The sequence below is a fragment of the Phoenix dactylifera genome, unplaced genomic scaffold (genome assembly GCF_009389715.1).
Source record: "Phoenix dactylifera cultivar Barhee BC4 unplaced genomic scaffold, palm_55x_up_171113_PBpolish2nd_filt_p 000636F, whole genome shotgun sequence".
NCBI classification, from domain to species: domain Eukaryota; kingdom Viridiplantae; phylum Streptophyta; class Magnoliopsida; order Arecales; family Arecaceae; genus Phoenix; species Phoenix dactylifera.
In genome coordinates, this window is record NW_024068028.1 from 173,804 (window position 1) to 191,173 (window position 17,370).

General features: G+C 37.6%; 1 protein-coding gene across 2 annotated transcripts; it reads right to left on the bottom strand.

Moving 5' to 3' along the window:
- Positions 1–562: 562 nt before the first annotated feature.
- LOC103696281 (histidine-containing phosphotransfer protein 2-like) lies at positions 563–14,849 on the bottom strand. Of its 2 annotated transcripts, XM_008777846.4 has the most exons (6): positions 14,465–14,841; positions 13,880–14,010; positions 13,718–13,786; positions 12,002–12,073; positions 2,112–2,184; positions 563–945 (listed from the first exon to the last, which is right to left on the bottom strand). In XM_008777846.4, the coding sequence occupies exons 1-6, from the start codon at positions 14,522–14,524 to the stop codon at positions 901–903; spliced, it is 450 nt and encodes a 149-aa protein (XP_008776068.2). In that variant the 5' UTR covers positions 14,525–14,841; the 3' UTR covers positions 563–900. The 2 variants fall into 2 exon arrangements, with proteins under 2 accessions (XP_008776068.2, XP_008776069.1); XM_008777847.4 differs by lacking the exon at positions 2,112–2,184 and having other exon boundaries at positions 14,465–14,849.
- Positions 14,850–17,370: the final 2,521 nt, after the last annotated feature.

Genomic DNA, 17,370 nt, shown 5'->3' on the forward strand with positions numbered 1-17,370 from the left:
CACTTGAAAACGCACCTCACATGTTTTGAAATGGAATTTGCCAGTACTTAATGCCAATGCCAATGCCAATGCTCTACATGTTTGTGATCATGGAACCAAAATGACAATTGTTGAACATATACTTATTATATTATTCCAGCAAATAAATTGGTTCCCCCAAAAAAAAGCTAGATGATTGGTCATTCTTGATTCAAATGCGTATCATTTATAAAGACATATAACAATATAGGATGGGAACACATAATATTTTCTTTTCCAGTAAACTGCCATAACTTTTATATGTGCATTACACATGTTAAATACCGTGCCAATCGAAGCACTTCCTAGATGATGTCTGTTGGATGTTCCATGCGCCATTGTGTGTGTTGCATGGGCTAAACCATCATTAAGTTTTTTACTTTTCAAGAAAAAAAGTATTGCCCCTTTCTGCTGCTTCCCGCTCTCCTCCCTTTCCTTCCTAGTTGCCTTCCTTTCCAATAAACCTCAAATAAAGCCTTGTGAAATGTACATTTTAAAGAAAATAAGCCAATCAATGCAAGACATCCAGACCACGACAAAACAATTTACACAAGTGCAGGACCAAAGCCAACAAGCTTGCCTCTGAATCTTGATCCGAAAACTATTACGTGAACACTGGCTTGAAATGCAGATCAAGCATTATGGCTCATTTTGCAAAGATTCAATTAGTTTAGAGCAGAAATTTTCAAATGATAAAGAACATGACAGTTTATTGTTCGCCACCCTGCAGAAGTTTTGACTTAATTTATGAAACTGAACTTCATACACGATCTCACAATGTATTCTCTGTTGAACAGTCTTACTGGTTACTGCAATGTCCTATAACCACCTAAAGAAGAGTCAAGAAGCTAACTGGGATCATGGGACCAGAAACTCTGCCATCTAGCTTTGCTGTTTAGTTTCATAGGCTTGAATTCTGTTCTCCAGCTGCATCAAACAAAAAAGCCAATGAGAAAAGCCAGAGATGAATAAACAGGTATGCTAATTAAATAAATTACAAGTATCTCAACACAGTTTTTGGTTTGCTAATCATAAAACTAATGATGAAAATATATCAAGAAAAATCCACTGAACTATCTTACTACTGATTTCCTGCATTCATTGTCAGCAGCTGCTGCAAAAACAGGTGAAGAATTTATACAAGAAAATCTACCATGATGCCAACTTGACTCTAAGTTATCATAGGAATTTTCAGAACTATTTAACACCGCCACCAGATAATTTCCTTACAGTGCACTGATTAAGGGTCAACTCCAACTCCCCATCAGTAATCTAGTAAGGCTGCAAGACAAGAAGATCGAAGAAAATGCAGCACCGCCTTAGATATATAATGAGGAGCAGCAATGCCCTCCATATACCCTAGGAATGCCCAAAAGGGCTCAAAACAAAGTGCTTGATGGTCACCATTTCAACCAAGTTAACTGGGTGCGAAGTTGGAAACCTACATCTGGACTTGGGCCAAGACAGGCATCCAAAAAAGCTACCGAAGGCCATTAGGGCCCAACCACCTCCCTGGGAACACTAAGACTGCTATTTGTATATGATTACCATTTAACTCCTCCAAGATTTGCATCTCAGGGGCAAATGCAGACAATAACACCAAGGAACCTCCTCACTGTCCTTTCAAGCAAATTACAAATAAAGATAGTCCTAGTGTTGCGGAGTTCACATCATCAATATGACATCAAGGATAACTGGATTTTCTCCTTCCATGCTGTTTCTAGAAGGAAATGATCAAGCATCAGCAGTGAAGGCTAAGTTCTAGCAGAAATTCTGGCTTCTCTCTTTACGAAGAATCTATGGGTAGCTAAAAAGGAGGAAGCAAAGCACAGGCCAACCCAGATATGAAGATGCCAACCAATCCAAAAACCCCATATTTAGATGAAGCTTGAGGCTGAAGTTTTAATTTCTCCATGGGAGGAGAGAGAACCAATGAAACAAAAAATAGCTGAAATCTCTAAATACATAAATTAGTTTCATGACTTCGTCTAATTCAAAAAAGTTTAAAAAATAATGGGTCATGGAAGACAAAGGTTTTCTCAGATGCAATCCCAATTCCAAATGTAAAATTGAAATTAGTATCTCTAACTTACGTGTAACATGGTCTCAAATTTGCTTCTCAGATGATAATATTCATGCTTGACCACATTCAGAGCCCTCATACACCTGACGAGAAAACAAATTTCCATCAACTTAGGCAAAGGTCCTCAAAAAAATTAGACCTATACACAGTAATGCCAGTTGCTTTGAAGAAAAAGGAGAGAACATGAGACTTGTATCCATAACAATATTCAAGTAACACAAAGATTTCAAAGATTCAGGATTTAAACCACCTCTATCAAAATTGAAGGTTAGATTAAAGTATTTTTGTTTAAACACATCAGGTAAAATAAAGATCCCTATGTTGCTATGTATTTGATATCTTTGACATTCTACATGCATCAATAATAGTCTCCACAAATGGATTAGTCTTATTTTTCAGTCTCGACATTAACAAAACCTATATAATGTGAAGCTTTTTTTTTCTAAAATAATGCTACAATAACCCATATTGTAATTTCTCTCCACATTTATAAAAATAACATCATGTGCCTCATCAGCAGGACTAGCCAGGAATGTCACTTCTATTTCAAAATGGGGAAAGAAATGATTATATAGATTACAGTGGCATCCACTCAGCACAAACTTGTAATGCACCCAATTAAAACCACATAGAACATTTCCATTTTCATCCAGATGATTCATATCTTCCTTGCAAAAAGGAGACAATATAAGAAGTAAAACAAGAAAGAGGTTGGGAGGTGGGCGGAGGGGACATCCTTGAACAAACACAGGCTTATGGAGCATACATTGATTAATTTTTTATGGTTGTCATTTCCCATTTAATAGTGAAGTCTTGTGAGAGAAAGAACAAGATCTATTCCATTGAACTTCAAACCAGTAATCCATCCAAATGGTCATGAAATCAACAATAAGTAAAGAAAAGGCAGGATTTTCCATCTCAATTTAGGCAACAATGAGAGGATTAACGAAAAGCGTAAATGTCATTTGAATGCACTAGCAGTTTAGTTTACTCTTCGTAGTTTCGACAATTAATAAGAGAAAATTGAAAGAAATAATAGTAGAAATCATTGGGATCCATTCATAGTTACCATGCCTAAAGCATGGTATGAATAAAAAGTAAGAAATAATTATGATTTTATATCTTTAAAAGCCTTTTTTTGTGAAAGGGGAAGAGGCAATTGTGGTTGGAAATTTACTAGATATGCATATGTACTTCTTCCATAGAAGAAAAATGGAAAAATAATAAAGGTATAAAAGCATGGGAGGTCTGCTGAGGCATCTTTTACAAAGCCCTAAGTGGAATGAGAAAGGAACAAACAAGGTATGCAAATTGTCCAATTTCAACATACACAGATTGTGCATCAGAAGAGGCATGTTATGTTTAATGCGAAATTAGATGAGGGTATATTTCTTGGATACTCAACAACTAGTAAATCTTATAGAGTATTTAACAAAAGAACACTAGTTGTAGAGGAGTCAATCATGTTGTTATAGATTGTATCTGAGTTAGTATCGTCCTAGGTTCAGTTTTAACAATCAACTTTGATGTACTATAAACTAAGTTCCCCCGATACAGTTGAAATTTCGATAGACTTACATGAAACGATAGAGGAAGGGAACATATAAGGTTCAAAACTAATGAATACAGATTGTGTGACAGCATCATTGGTCATGGTGATCCCATGAAGCAATTACATAATAACAATTATAGTACATCTTATACATTTTATTTTTCTTACTCCTCCGGTCTTATCCTTTCTAATATTCTGGGTTAGGATTAACCTAACTTACAATAGCATTCTCTAAAGCATTCCACTCCTTCGAATTTCTTCATCATACTTTCAATCTTATATATAAATATTTATTACTGAACGAAGTTTGCATATTGAAGTTATTATCTTTTCACCAAGGGTTAAACAATGGAGCCAAACATTGTAATTTTGTGATTTTTAATAATACATTCATGTAAAGGAAGTGAGATAATCTCCTGCCCATTCATTACAGCTTGTTTATCCAAGTTTCCTCTAATAATGGTTCACATTTCCTATATCAACACTGATAGACATAATAAATATAAAATATCCTACCAAATACCAAACAATGTTCCCTACCATTTATTGCCTCTAACCTTCTTCAGTGCCAGCCCAACATGTTACCCCCCATGGACATTGCCTCTAAGGCTCTAACCTTCTCCTAGATCTAAAGAAATGAACAAAGGGTAGACAATCATCCAAGAGAACAACTATATTCTATCATTTTCAAGGTTTATAATGACTTTTGGATTATTTACTTCATTTACAGTGAATTCTGTATTGTCATATCTATACAATAAGAGTGCCAATGGGCTGTGCTAACTAAAAGCCCTATAAACCTAGGCCACTCTAAATCAGGTGAAGCTTAACAATTCCTTAGCTAGCTTTGATCTAGAAAACGTGGTTCATTTATCAAGATGGCCAAGATTAGGTGTAGCAATCAAGTTTAATGAGAAACAAGAGTCCTAACTAAGAAAATAGATGTGTATAATATATAAACAATTAATTGAGTTGTCAACGTTAACTATTACATAATGACTATTAGTTACTTTGAAATGTGTATTTGTCATATATAAGCTAACTTTCTTTCGAGGAAAAAAAATGTGGCATAAAAATAAATATTTTTTTTCACATAAAGGAAGAACACCATCCCCTATAAAGAAAAAATGAATGTGAGATTACTAAGAAAATTAATTGGGCACTCGAATTGTGGCCTTTCTTGGTGGCTAGATTGTGCCTGGGCTTCAAATTGAGGTCTCAGCAGAGCATGAACTGCATGACTTGGTCCAAACCCGAAGCATTTATAGCCTTAATGTTTGACTTTGATAGTGTGGAAAAGAAATGGACGAATTTATGAGGTAACAACTAAGCCCCAAATATAAACTGAGTTTAATTTAAATTAAGCTAGGGATTAGGGGTGGATCATGCAATCAGTCATGGATAAACATTTATATTTAGATCAAGCCTACAATAATCATATTTGGAGGTAGATCCAAGAGGGAACCTGATTAAAAGTTGACTTGATTCTACCCCTGGTGATGAAAATTCAAAGAACGATATCTTAACATCATGATTGACTATGATCCAAGGCCAACTAATAATGCATTTAGGGCATAAAGTAGTCTCAATAAACTATTTATATGATAATTATCCTAGGTATAAGGAGTTCTACTTTCATCACTGTCCTAAAGATCAGGGTCCACCCGAGTGCACAGGTTCAAGAAAGCATATCCCTTGGATACAAATAAGTCAAGAAAATCAGGGTCCACCACCATGCCAAGGTCATGAATGAAGAAAGAGAAGAAACAAAGAGGATTAAAAGCAGTTCTAAGTTGGTGGGAATGGGGAAACTTTATCTGGGAAGCAAGAGGGTTAAAAATAATGAAAGAGAGATTAAAGGTTCTCAGCTAATAGAAATAAATATAACAAATTAATAGCATTACAAAAATTGCTAAGAAAGAAAGACAAGAAGCAAAATATAAATATCCATAGTAATTATTATTTTTATTGGAATGTTCCCACTGCCATGAGAAAGAGAGATAACAAATTGCAAAGTGATTGAGCAGTGGGGATTATCAAAGCCATAGAGAAGGCTAAGGAGATCAAAGGTAATAGAGAAGGGATGAAATGGGGACTAGATCAGGGGGGAAAAATGATGGAGGGTAATTACTAAAGAAAATCCCACTCAATCTGCTTGGTTGGATGAGATTCAGAAGCATATCATGAGAGAGAATAAGAGCAGGATTCAGTGTGCCTTTTGCTACCGGCAGGTACCTGCCAGGGGGGTGTTAGGCTGAAATAGAAACAGAACAAGATATATCCTCTTTGATTTGATGAATTATCTCACTCTACAGCATGGGTTGTGGATGTCCAGTTTTGTGGAAATTCAAGATTGTCTCGTAGAGAGTATATCCTACGATTAGAGCATCTCAATTTCATCTATAATCAAAGAGTTCAAGAATGGAGACCAAGGTCCGCCGTACCAGTACCGGTACCGGTCGGCGTACCAGTGGCGGCCCAGACCGGTACGTACCGGTTCCATGCCGGTCCCGTACTGGTCTGTACCAGTCCCATATCGGTTCTCTAACGATAAGCTACATAACAGTCCCAGGCTGGACCGGTACATACCCGCCCATACCGGCCGGTACGGACCGGTATGGCAGACCATGATGGGGACATTTGCTCAGTCATTAACTCAAGATCAGAGGCTTTATTACCTAGGACCACTGATTGGAGACTAGGATTAATGCAAGGCTTTTATTAAACAGCTCCAGCCATACAAGGCTTTCTTGGAGCAACCGATACCTCCAAGGTTCCTTCTAAAAGAAGGATTCCTCAACAGAAAAGAAAGAAGAGAAAAGATAAATTCGTACTCCTATAGGTTCCACTTGGAACACATGCCAACAGATAAATTTCCTTCTCTTCTACAGTCAAAGGAGGATGAATTTGGGAAGAATCTTTCATGGCCTCATTTCCATACATGGAAAGAAAGTTCAAACGGAGGAGCTAAGGAGGAGAAAGCTATACATGGTAGTCCTAGTTTAGGGAGAATAGCAAGAAAATAAATAGTATATGAAGAAGATTGAACACTGGAGGTGGGAGTTGGAAGATTGAATAATGAGAAATGATGATTTACATATGCCTTATTGTTCTCTCGTGGCACAATTCCACGATAGTGGTGCAAGAACTTCGGATCCGAATATTTGGTCCCCTATGAGCTTTTCTAAAACAATTAATCATAAAACATGATTCTTTGTAAAACACACTTTACAAAAACAGGGGGAGAATTGTTTTCTATAAAACTCATTTTTCAAGTTTTATGAGTTGTCAACTTTGGTAAAACAAGTTCTATTAAAGTCAACCACAACCATTTTTGTACAACTCAATCATTTTAGCAAAACCTGTCAACAAAACAGCTCCCATCGGTGATTCCTAAGCCCTGAAGCAAGTCTTGCAATCAAGGCTTGCCAAACTGGTATCAAAGAGGGTACTAGCTGGCGGCTAGTTCAATATGGTACAGGTCCAACTATGCCATTCCGGAGCGTATCAACATGGGGAGAGCAGGAGAGGAAGGGGGAGAAGGAGAGAGGAAAAGATAGAGACAGAGGGAGGGAGAGAGAGGAGGGGAGGGGGAGGGGGAGGGGGAGGGGGAGGGGGAGGTCTTGAAAGCCCTCATCGACAGGGGTTCCCCCTATTTCAATTTGAAATACGAGATGCCCTACTTTTTTTTTGTAAATTTCAATTGAAATCGGCAACAATTTGTCAACTTTCTTCAGAGTGAAGTCGGCAAACCATTTGCCAATTTCAATTTGAAATTTACAAAAAAAAAAAAGAGCATCCTATGTTTTGAAACGAAACAAAGACACCCCCAATTTTCACAAGGGGAGGGGGAGAGCAAGAGGGAGGAAGAGAGGGAGGGAGAGAGAGGGGGGGGGGTGGGGGGAGTGGAGATGGAGAAAGAGGGAGGGGGGGAGGGAGGGACTCACCTGGATCTTTCGCCACCCCTGCAACAGCGACCTAGGATTTCGAAAGAGAACGACATGCTTTGAAGTTCGAACAAGGGTGGAGCGTCGAATGGAGCTGCGAAGGGGCCAGAGGAGGTGACGAGAGAGGGATTCGAGCTTCAATCTAGTAGAGAGCGAGAGAGGAGTGTTGAACAAAGCATCAAAATCACCGAGAGGGAAGAGATGAAGCCATAGGAGCTCGAAAGCTGCGGTAGGATTTATGTTTCGAAACAATGGGATGAACTATGCTGGTAACCAACCGGTCCAGTTCGATATGCCCAAAACTGGCCAGTTTTGCATGATTTAATAGACCTTGATTGTAGTAGTGGCTGGATCTACTTCTACCTCATTCATTGAGTATCACATAGCAAATGATGGTATAGCAATGAACAATAGGAAGATACATGAAAAATATAGTCCAAGTAATCTCGATAGTAATCCTTCATGGGATTTGGACTAGTTTGATTTTGAAAACAGATTGACAACATGATTCGAAAAGAAAAATCAGCATCAAGAAGAAAAGAATAACATGATGTGAGTTAAAGTTTCCTTGCAGCATCATCAAGAATGAAGAAAGACCCTTCTAAAAAAACTCCAATCACTTTTATTCTATGACTTCTTTGCTCTCGAAAAGAGATTTATAAAGACCAGTGATCACCGAATTATGCCGAACCTAGCGGTTCGAGGCATAATGAACTGAATCGGTCAATAACCGATATGGTTGAGCCATTCTATTCAATCTACTACACACATACATACATATAAAACCATTGGTCTCCCTCTCAAAGCTTCTCTCCAGCTCCCCCTCTCTCAATTCTTCTCTCTCCTGACAATCTCTCTATTAACAATCTACATCGATTAATGCTGACACCAATGCCCTATCCCTAAATTGATGGTTTGGAAGATCTTTCCCTCAAACAACGCCAATGCTGATGCCCCTCCCTCAACATGCTTCTCCCTCTCCCTCCCTCCCTCTCCCTCTTTCTCCCCTTCATCTTCTCTCTCTCCCCTAGTTCTCCTAGGTTTAGGTTAGAGTTTCTCCATCTCTCCCCTCCTCTTCTCCTGATCTTTTGTCTTTGATACACCTTGGCTTGGTATAGTATGTATAGGTACTATATGGATTAGTTACCGACCATTACGAACCCTGATATTGGTTCGGTGAACCTTAATAGAAGTGGTTTGGTAATGGGAGCTTGAGGTAATTTGCAAGATTGTCAAAACACCTAATCAGTGGCCCCTTCAAATGTCTAGGCAGAGCCTAGGTGGTCAAGCTAATGTTTGGAGTTAAAAAATTCTCCAAAAATTAATAAAGTTTGTATTGTAGCCTTTTATAAGAAAATTAACACAGATGCATGAATTTGAATTGCAGAATACAAATAAAAAAACATTAGATTCAATAAATATACCCTAAAATTTGAAGGTAGTAAATAAATCTTATAGATATAAAGAAACATGGTTAGAATTTAAAGTGATAAATATATCTTTAATATGCACCCTTTGTGAGGGCCCATGGGAGCATATGTTTAGTCCCACATCGGTTATTCGGAAAGAAGAACTTGGGCACTTATACAGGACTAAAAAATCCAAAAAATATCTTCCGACTAGCTATTTCGGGTAAGGTCCTAGATTATTACAAATAATTTCAAAATGGATAATAATTTCAGAATGGATTCGGCCCATGGTTCATGTCGATTAGGGAACATTGCAGGATTGGCTCATTGAGGATGACTACGTGCCGATTGTGGTGTTTGTGATTAGATTTGAATGGATTCAAACTCTTAGTCTGACGAAAACGTCAAAGCTTAAACGAGGAAGTATGTGAGACCCATGCAAGCATGTGTTTAGTCCCACATCGGTTATTCGGAGAGAAGATTTTGGGTACTTATACATGGCTAAGAAATCCAAAAATACCTTCCCATTAGCTATTTTGGGTGAGGTGCTAGGTTTTTACACCTTCCTATATAAAATTGGTCAAAAAGCAATCAGGCACCAGCCTAGGTGATTAGAAGGTTACCCCGCCCGGCAGATAAGAGAGCATCTAGGCATTATAGTTTCCAAGATTTCAGTCAGACTACCTAGGCACCTAGGCAGCTACCTATGACAACAATAGTCATTTCAACCATGTGATGACCAGTTATTCCCTTACTTCTACATGATTCCTTATTTGTATGATAAGGACAACTCTGTTGGCATTAAGTACTGCATGCTCCACTACTTCATTCATGAAACCATAAGCAGAAAAAGTGGCGAATTGTAGATCAAGCATCGTCCACTGAAGGAGCATCCTCTAGCTACCAAGTATATGCTATCACTTGCGCCCTTTCTTTGTGAAGCATTGGATAGTAAACATACCCAACTACCTCTATTCATATAGATGAGCATCAGATGCATGTGTTAACTCCCTGTGGGCCTCTTTCTTTGTACTTTGGTTATGCCAATGTGTTGTTTCCTCTTGCTTTTCTACTTTCTATATTTTCACTTGGTATTTATCTTTCCATTTAGATCTGGTTAAGTTTCATTGTTTTCCTTCAAATATCGATCCACAAACTTAATTCTACTGACCGCTAACTAGCCCTCTGTTGAGGTTTAACCCCTGCTGCACAAATCAGCTGTTTCAGAGCCTCTTCGAATCATTGGTTTCTTTTATCTTAGATTTAATCAGGCTACATACTAATTAGTCAGTTCCTTTTCTATTAGAGAATTCACCTTCTTGATTCATTTTATATAAAAACATGCACTGCTACACATATAATGCATGTGACTATGGAAATGGAATGAATGAATTAGCCAAAAGGGGAAACAAGAGTAATATGCTATAAAAAAGCAGCCTAGTGTGAAAGAATAGAAAAAATGCATATAGCTGTAGGCATGGTATGCCGAACCGGCCAGTACAGGCCGCTACAAACCGGTCCGGCCAGCTACCGGTATGCCGGAGTCGTGAAAACCGGTACAGGCCGGTTTCGTGTCAGAGACGAAGAGAAAAAGAGAGACTGCGGGGAAGAGAGGAAGGGAGACCACCTGTGGCTGACATCGGAGAGTCGCGGAGAGGCGGCGGAGCCTAGCGGGGGGCGGGGGAACCTGCGGGGGTGCGGCAGAGGCCGAGGCCGCGGCTCTCCGATGTCGGCCACAGGTGGTCTCCCTCCCTCTCTTCCCCATGCTCTCTCTCGTTCTCTTCTTCTTCCCTGGCTCCGACAGGGAAGAGCTTCCCGGTTCGTACCGCCCGATTTTGGTACGAACCGGAACTGTACCGGTCCGGTAGGCAAACGGTACACCTACCGGACCCGGTAGGGCGGACCTTGGCTGTAGGTATCTTCTCCATTATGGGCCTCATGGTGGAGTCATGAATGCTCAAGATAAAATTGGAAGAGAAAATAAGAGAAAAAGAAAAGAGAATCAAACTCAGGGTTGGAGTCACACACTTGGGAGTTCCTATTATAGTATTATATTATGGATTCAGATTTGAACTTGGACTCAGAGTTACACCAAACTCTTCTAGTTTCATATCTTCGGATAGAATTAAATTTTCCAGCAACCTATAGGTTGAGTTTCCTCATCCTTGTGCATCAGAAGGTTCCAGGTCCAAGTCTCTCTAGTCTCTCTCCTTTGATGCTTGACATAGAAAGGCTATAAAGAAAGATATCCTCAGCATAAGTTTGGTCCCATCAACATATCCATCTACACTACATGATTTTTTTTTTTAAAAAAAAGGAAGTTTATGATGCATGACTATAGAAATCATTCACTTTGGTTCAGGTTGACTTTAGGTGGACTGTGCACCTAAAGGTGGATAAGCTTTTTTCTTTTTCACAGGACCACGTTTTGGAAAAGGTCTAGCAGGTTCTCACTGGTACTTCTGCACGTTCAAGTAGTGATGTGGGTCAGATCTAACTAGAATTTTGATTTGTGCGATACAGTATATTGTTCTTTTATCATAAAGTTTGTGATATAAAACTTAACTGTTTCTCTCCAGGGAGGTCAATAGCGACAGACCCCATCTCTCTAACTCGGGATTTTAATAAAGCTCTCGTAAGTACCATGCTGAAGAAATTTTCAAAGAGTAAATGCTATGCTAGAAAATTTTTTGAGAAAATATCTTTATGTAGAAGATGCATGGAGCCATTCTAAATTCGTACATCATTCAAAATAATTCAGAGAAACTGAACACAGAATCTACTGACCAAGCATCAGCAAAGAAAAGTTGACTAATTTGCATATTTTGTACATTAGTGACTTTAAGCTGTGGTGGGAGTTTAAAAGATGATGCAGACAGCTACAAAATATCGTATAAGTTGCAATTTTAGGGGAAAAAAATCCATTAAGTTGAGTTTAAAATCAGAACATGATGCTACATACACAGCTCAAAATATGAATGCTAATACTGACCCTTCTTTGTTATTGTCTTCACAGAATTGTCGGAACTGAATGCAGGCCAGTTTCACGTTCTGAGCGCCCACACTGAGAAACAGGGAACCCACTTAGAAACATACAGACAAAGTTCTCAATATAGAAGGAACATAAAACAAGAACTCAGAGGGAGATATCAATGATTTATACACACCAAGTACATCAAAGATTATCATGAGATATAAGTGCTGATATATGACAATGTAATTTAGAAGGTGTTGAACCAGCATGTCATTATGCTAACTGAATCGAGTAAACATTTTAAAGCATTATTTTGACATGAACAGAAGATTGTTTCAACATTTGCATGTGCTTGTGACAACCTTGCAAAACAAAATTCAGGGTATGCTGGTCAGAAAGTCTATGCATGCTTAACACAATAGCATCCAAATTGCCAAAGTGATAAATGTCTATATATAAAAAGTAAAGCCCCCGAGTCTAGCACTTATCCTGGTGCCTGAGGTGTTCCGCTCTTTTTTTTTATTCTAATCTTTTTTTATTATCTTCTCAAATTGTCAGGCATGGGCCCTCATTGCTGAACGCCTCTTATGAAGCCAGTCTTGCTTTGGAAGACTCGGCCATGGGCCTCAGCCTATTGTGACCCACAAGTTATGTTCTCCAACCCAGGAACTCCACTCCCTTTCACCTCATCTGAATGACACATGCAGAACTCTAATAACTTTTAGGTGAAAATTTTTACGCTTCTTCTACATCTTACTATATATAATGGGGAAGCCCTTCATGTGGCTGCCTACAAGTCTAAAGCAACAAGACTTCAGGACTTCCTTTGCCACTTGGCACCGTTAGCTACTTGAAGTAGGTGCACGTACAGGTGCAAGAGCAAATTTGAGCGGGGTTGCAGCGAAGCAAGTATTTCAAAATTTTTTTTACAATGAAACGATGCAGGATGTGTTTCCAAGAAGATTCCGAAGCCGGTGCAACAACCTAAAAGAAAGAATCCTGCTGCTAAGGCAGCACTGCTTTGCCCCCTTCCACCCAAGCGAGCGAGCGAGCATGAGAGAGAGAGAGAGATTGTGTTCCTAGCCCAATCACACCATCAAAAATTTAAAAACTCTAACATGTGAACCACTAGTTAGGTCAACACCACAAAGATTACAAAACAAAATTGAGAAATCTAAAACGAAAAATACTATTTAATGGCCTGTTTGGTACTCTTGCTGTTTTTGTTTGGTTCAGTCTAGTCCAGTTTTCTTCTCGGATCTTTGAAAATAACACAAAAAAGCAAAAGTAGTACCAAACAGGTCCTAAGCTAAATAATTTTTCAAGGTTATCTAGCTAAGTGACAAGGATGTGGTGATTTCAGCAATCAATAAAACTAAAAGATACTCAGAAATGGATATGAACGTCATACTGAAAAGCAATTTTATGCCTTCTGCAATTCATTTTGTGATATATGATCAACGCAAAATCAACATAACTAACAGCCAATTCTCGTTCAAGAATTCTACACCATGAAATGATGCCTAATAACAACAGAGTAACAACAGAAGGAAAAGGGTTGTTGCACACCACAAATAGCCAAATGATTGTCTCAAAAAAATCATTAGCATACAGCAAGGTAGCAATTATGCCAGTTCTGCCACCCACGCAGCCATAAGAACATACTGAAATATTAAAGTCAAACTACCAAAAAAAAAAAAATGAAAGCCAAGAAAAAAGGGAAAGGACAACAACCTGGAGCTGCTTCCTTTGAGTTGGTGAACATAAGCATCCACTTTTGAGTAATCAACAACAGCTTGATCCCTGCACAACAAGCATACTACACCTTTTCAGCGAATCAGCAAAAAGAGGTCAAAATCTACACCCAACCAGACACAACAAACATGTGGAGAATACATTAATTTGGTCAGCTCTGCAAGTATCCTCTCTGAATCCTCGCAAAACAAGGTGACCACCTCTGCCACGAAGCCAGGGTTGCTCCCGTCTTGTAGCATCTGAAGCTGCTGGAACTGTTCATCCAACAATCCCTGAAACAAGAAAAAAAACAAATGGCTAAGGGTCACATAATCAGCGTATTCTCTTATCTCATACCAATCGTCACACCCTAGTCCACTCAAATCAAGTACTTCGAAAAAACACAACGAAAATCTTGATTTATTGAATCAAATACGAGATTTTTGAATTAATGGTATATAAATATAAAAGAACGATAGAACGAACAACGAAATTTTCAACCAAATCAAAGTCAACTATGTAGATTTTAACGATCCAAGATGCCAAAAACACTAAAAGATCAATAAAGAATTAGCAGAAATAGACTTCCTAGAGATCTATGAACCAGATTACAAAATCATACGAAATCAAAACTAACAAGAGAACCAAAACATAGTTTTTTCACAAGAAACCAGGAATTAAAACCCTAAATGGTAATAAATGATTCCAAACTACAGAAAAATCGGATGCACTCAGGGATTCGAGTACCTCTGCGAACATGGAGTTCACCAATCCATTCAGCTTCTCCTGGAGAGCCGTTGGAGCCATTGAGAAAAAGATCCAGAGACACAGAGAGAGAGAGAGAGGAGAAAACAAGAAACAATGGCAGGGCAGAAGAGGTATAAACTTTCCATACAAAGCTATCAGAGAGAGAGAGAGTGGTCGGGGTGACTAAAATAAAAAATAAATAAATGAGATGATAAATCATAAAATAATAACAATAAGAAGAAGGAGTATGCATCAGACAATGTTAGGGGGTGTTTGTTATTCCTACTCCTCTGTCACTTTTGGAGGTGCAGAGAGACAAGCATCATCTCTGGCACCTGTTCTGATTCCCAGATTACACTCTTTTCTCTTTCTTTTTTTTTTTCTTTTTTTTCTCTATCTTAATCCTTTTTTAAAGCAAGAGGAAGTGATTGTTAGACTTGGAGGAAGGACTTGGGTTGCGACTTTGCTGACATGGTGGTCTTCTACTTTTGAGGGTGTAAACGAGTGGAGACACGACGTATTTGGTTAGTTGACGCATGGCTGAGAGCCCCAGGACCAGGAGCATCTTTGTACTTTTTTTAATGAAATCTTTTAATGGGCCGGTGGATACGCTTTTAATTTTTCACAGATACGCTCGTTCGGGTTGTCTCCCTCGAACAGAGATGCTTGCACTTGGAACAGGATGTATATCATGTCACGTGGAAGCAAAAGCAAAAACAAAAGGAAAAGCATAAAAGAATACAACAAGGATGGATGGCTATGATTTGAGTTCAATAAATTTTAATTGAAGTGTCGTAGTAGATGCCAAAGAAACCTGGCGTTCCGTAGATTCGCACTTCTTGGAAGAGATTTGAGTATAAATCATATAACCGGACAAAAAATACCATAAAAATTATTACGTAGTATTATACAATAAAATATAATAAAATGTAATATATATTAATATATAAATATGTAATATAGTATAATATTACTTAATATCAGTTACAACTATCTTAAAAAAATAAATGTAAACCAACAGATTCAAGATCTTGCCAAACTATAAATATTTTCTAGCATTATCATTGTTAATCATTATATAATATTAAATATTTATAGATAGGTCCATGAATGGGTAGGTTTCCTATTGAACCAACCTGGTCCTAGATCAATTAAACCCCCTCAAATCCACTTTTGAAGACTTATGGATCGGGATGGGATCAAAGATTAAGCCCAATTTAAGAATTAGGTTACATATCCGTTTGTAATTTCTAACCCAATCTAACCGGACCAAGCCAATGTGTCATGTGGGTCTGAAACTGTTTTCTCCTTAAGCATTAATCTCCAAATTATTTCTATAGCCAAGCATGAGGACTAGCAACTTCATAAATCACTTCCCAGTAGGTTCATGAGTAAGATATGCCCAATAACCTAAATTCAATTGAGTTAAATGTAGACAATGAACAATCTCATTAAGGTGCGCTGGTACTCCTATTTTAGCATATATGAAAGGATTAGCACAGAGCTATAATCTAGAAAGAAATCCCAAGACTAATTACACTGACCTATAAGGACTCGAACTATTTTAAACACTAACAAAATGAGGTAAATATGCCACTACTATTACCAGCAAATATATCATCTAGCATGATTTGTATATCATATATTTTAGGATTAATAGTTAAATAATAATCATTTCCGGTAACATGTTAAAATCACCACTAATCCTAAAAGCTTAAGTTTATAAAATGAGAGATTTATTTATGTGTTTTATATTTTCTTACAAGCATGAACAAAACTTATATTTTTGCACCAAAAAAAAAAAATAAACAAACTTATATTCAATACAAACCAACAATTTAACAAAGTTAAGGCAAATAAGAGCAAACTTTACATTTTACAAGGTTTTTCAACTATTAGCTGTTTTTGTAACTTTTATCGAAGTGTTCCAAGCAACTTATGCATTTTTGCCAGTAAATCAAGACCCCTATAATAAAGCTAGTGAAATAACTATGATAATAACATCTACACACTACCATCTACCAGCATGGAGATATTCACCCAACATCTCGAAATGTCTAGCTAGCAGCAGATTCATACCTAGCTAGTTAAATGAGAAGACGCTGGGATTAGTGTCTCCTTTGAGCTATATGGTGAGAGCACACCAATCCTCACTAGTAGAAGCTATGTGTGATTCAATCTACATCAGCATGTGAATCCAAAAGTCGAGAATATATAATAAGGTCAAATTAAGAATTTTACACTCTATGTGCAAATCTATGATGTTCTTATTTTTGGTCCGAGTAGACCAAATTAGAAAATAAAAACGTAGTATATTAAAACTATCATAGTTTGACCAGCCTTAAGAGCAGCTGCAAATGAAAAATTGAGATAAGTTAAAGACTCAAATTCAAAGCGATGTCCATAAATTTTGCTTCATAATGGAAACGCCTCTACTTCTAGTGACACATAGCAACGCTGTAAGCCATATGAAATAACAAGATCATATTAAGCTAATTCAAACTAATGAGACTTGAACAAGAACCAAAGACAAAAAAAAAAATGCGGTGCAACTTTTCCGAGCAAGTGCATTGCATATTTCAAGAAAATATAATATAAAGTTTTAGATTATATTACACAGATTATAAAAAAATGTAATTATTTTTCTTATTTTGTTTGCTGTCTTTTTTGGACTTTTTTCCCATATTCTTCTACTCCGTAAATATTGTAATTAAATAATTTCTGTTTGCAACTCTTATTTCTACTTTTTCTAATTTATTTACTCTCATAATTTTTTAGTTTCCTATCTACTTGCAACATATTTTTTAGATTTTTTTTTCAAAATAATATTTTGGACTAATGTAGGTTAAAACGGTGCCCAACATGGTCACAAGAACCCTGGATGACATCCAAACCATCCGTGATGT

What these genes read in the sequence shown, in the direction of transcription:
- LOC103696281 (XM_008777846.4), bottom strand. Translation starts at nt 14,524, where the DNA reads ATGGCTCCAACGGCTCTCCAGGAGAAGCTGAATGGATTGGTGAACTCC. An exon ending in TGAACTCCATGTTCGCAGAG is followed by an intron (nt 14,011 to 14,464) that starts GTACTCGAATCC and finishes TTCTTGTTTCAG; the next exon opens with GGATTGTTGGATGAACAGTT. An exon ending in AATTTGAGACCATGTTACAC is followed by an intron (nt 946 to 2,111) that starts GTAAGTTAGAGA and finishes TGTTTGATGCAG; the next exon opens with CTGGAGAACAGAATTCAAGC.